Genomic DNA, 2195 nt, shown 5'->3' with positions numbered 1-2195 from the left:
CGGGTCAAATGGTATTTCTATTTCCAACTTTTTGAGAAAGCACCATACAGCCTTTCATAGTGGTTGCACCATTTTATACTCCCACCAACAGTGAATAAGGGTTCCGGTTTCTCCACACCTTGCCAGCATTTGTTGCTTGATGTTCTGTTAAATTTTGCTATTCTGACTGGGGTGAGCTGATATCTCAGAGTTGTTTTGCAACCTATCTTTTAAAAGCCAGCTAAGGTCACATTATCAAAAACAGAATAGGCTGGTTGTAACAACTTCATGATTAGACGATTTCTCCCCTGATGTGGGGGTTTTGCATCTTTCATTTTCTAGAAGTGGAGCCATCGCTTCCTCTTCTGACAGAGAAACCGACAAGCAGCCCCAACCTTCAGCACTTCCGCTTGAATTTCACCATCACCAACCTTCTGTATTCCCAAGACATAGCCTGGCCAAACTCCACCAAACACCAGCGGAACAAGAGAAATATCAAGGATGCTGTGAGTATAGGGCTCTGGATACACTGGTTCCCATGCAGAAGTTGGCCCAACAACACCACATAGTCAGAGAGGGACATAAGTCACTTGTTGTTATAAAACAGTATGTTATGAAGACAAGTTCTTGTCCCATTTCACAGATTAACAAAACCAGGGCAGCAAGTTTCATTAGTTGGCCTAGGGCCACACAGATAAAACATGCCCTGAAATAGGAAGTCATTTGGCATATGCACTTGGGCTAGTGTTTGTTGAAACAAAAAAAAGACCTAATAGGGAAGAGCGCTTAGGGGGTTGGAAATTCACCGAGGCCAATGGGCCTCAGATTCTGACCTGTGAAATTCTGTCTTGTCTTGCAGCTCAACCAGCTCTTCCACAACAGCAGCATCAAGAATTCTTTTTCAGGCTGTGAAGTTACAGCATTTAGGTGAGTTTCAAGTCAGGAGCTAGCGATTCTAGAAATTTACCCTGTCCTTTAAGTTAAAGTGACCTCAATTATGCTCTGTCAGTTCTTAGATGTAGGAAGAGATAACATTAGGTAAATGGAACTGTTATGTTTAAAAAAAAACCAAACAAACACACACCCAGCTAAAATGTATTCACATCAGACGTGATGGGTATAGGATCCAGCCTACGTTGTTATGATGCCAAACAATTAATTGATAGATTACATTCCACTGGATTGTATTACATCTAAAATATCAAAGGCCATTGCGTATTGTGAAGGTAAGACCATCACATTGCTTTTCACTACAAGACCAACTTGTATGGTCCTGTTTTATATTAAATCCCATCATTTGGTAATGACTGTCTAGAACATTTCATTGAGAATAACGGTACCTAATCCTTGCCAAGTTCCATTACTGATGTGTGATGTTCTCCATAGGCAAGGGGGGAAGGTGGACTGAGATACATATGCGGAGCTTTGCCGACTCGATGTTGCAAACTATGTAGAATTCTCATTATAGGGTGTGTATTTAATTATAACAAATCCTTTTGGCATCAAATAAAAAGTTAAATAACTGTTTCATTTATTAATATAGGAATCCTAATTTCTCAAGTCCAAAATGTCATGTATTTTAAGATGCATAGGGGAAACTATAATAAATAAGAACACTATATAAAAAAGACCAACTTATATGATCAAAATTTTAGTATATATTTTTGAGAGGGATGCAGTTTAATGCAGAACACTATTTTCAAGGAGTCTAAGGATTTGGAAAGAAGTGGATAGAATAGAATAAATTAAAATGCTGTCATTGCAAAGATTCATCTGGTATTTTTGAAATAGCTTATTATTTTGTTGCTGTTGAAGGTGTATTCAGCAATTTCTCTGCATACAGTTCAGTAACAACAGATCAGTCGTCAAGTGGCCTAGGCATTCTCACCCTCCTTTCTGAGCTGTTCCTCCTCCGTTAGCATAAACTCATTGTACCCTAACTTCCCTATCGGCTGTAGAGTTGCTGTTGTTAATTCTGTCCCATACATAGTTCTTAAAAGAGCACAATGCTCAAGGTTGTTGTTGTTGTTATATGTCATCGAGTCGCTTGCGACTCATAGCGACCCTATCTACAACAGCCCTAAACCCTGGTCTATGCTGTGCCAATTGCACTGCCTCTGACACACCTATCCCGATTATCCCAGTCACTGAATCAATCGACCTCATAGAGGGTCTTCCCCTTCTGCACCGTCCCTCCACCCTCCCAAACATAATGT

At 40.0% G+C, this 2195-nt stretch overlaps 1 protein-coding gene across 1 annotated transcript in view; it reads left to right on the top strand.

Moving 5' to 3' along the window:
- LOC102872780 (mucin-16-like) overlaps nt 1-2195 on the top strand; it is a 121719-nt gene that overhangs the window by 108162 nt on the left and 11362 nt on the right. Inside the window, exons 76-77 of the mRNA XM_006898806.1 lie at nt 322-485; nt 839-906. Of these exons, the coding sequence (XP_006898868.1) occupies nt 322-485; nt 839-906 (232 nt within the window). The remainder of the gene's footprint in view (nt 1-321; nt 486-838; nt 907-2195) is intronic.

The sequence above is a fragment of the Elephantulus edwardii genome, unplaced genomic scaffold, assembly GCF_000299155.1.
Source record: "Elephantulus edwardii isolate Elephantulus edwardi_28Jun2011 unplaced genomic scaffold, EleEdw1.0 scaffold00237, whole genome shotgun sequence".
Classification (NCBI taxonomy): domain Eukaryota; kingdom Metazoa; phylum Chordata; class Mammalia; order Macroscelidea; family Macroscelididae; genus Elephantulus; species Elephantulus edwardii.
Note: the sequence above shows the minus strand (reverse complement) of the source record. Positions and strands in the feature narration are given on the sequence as shown.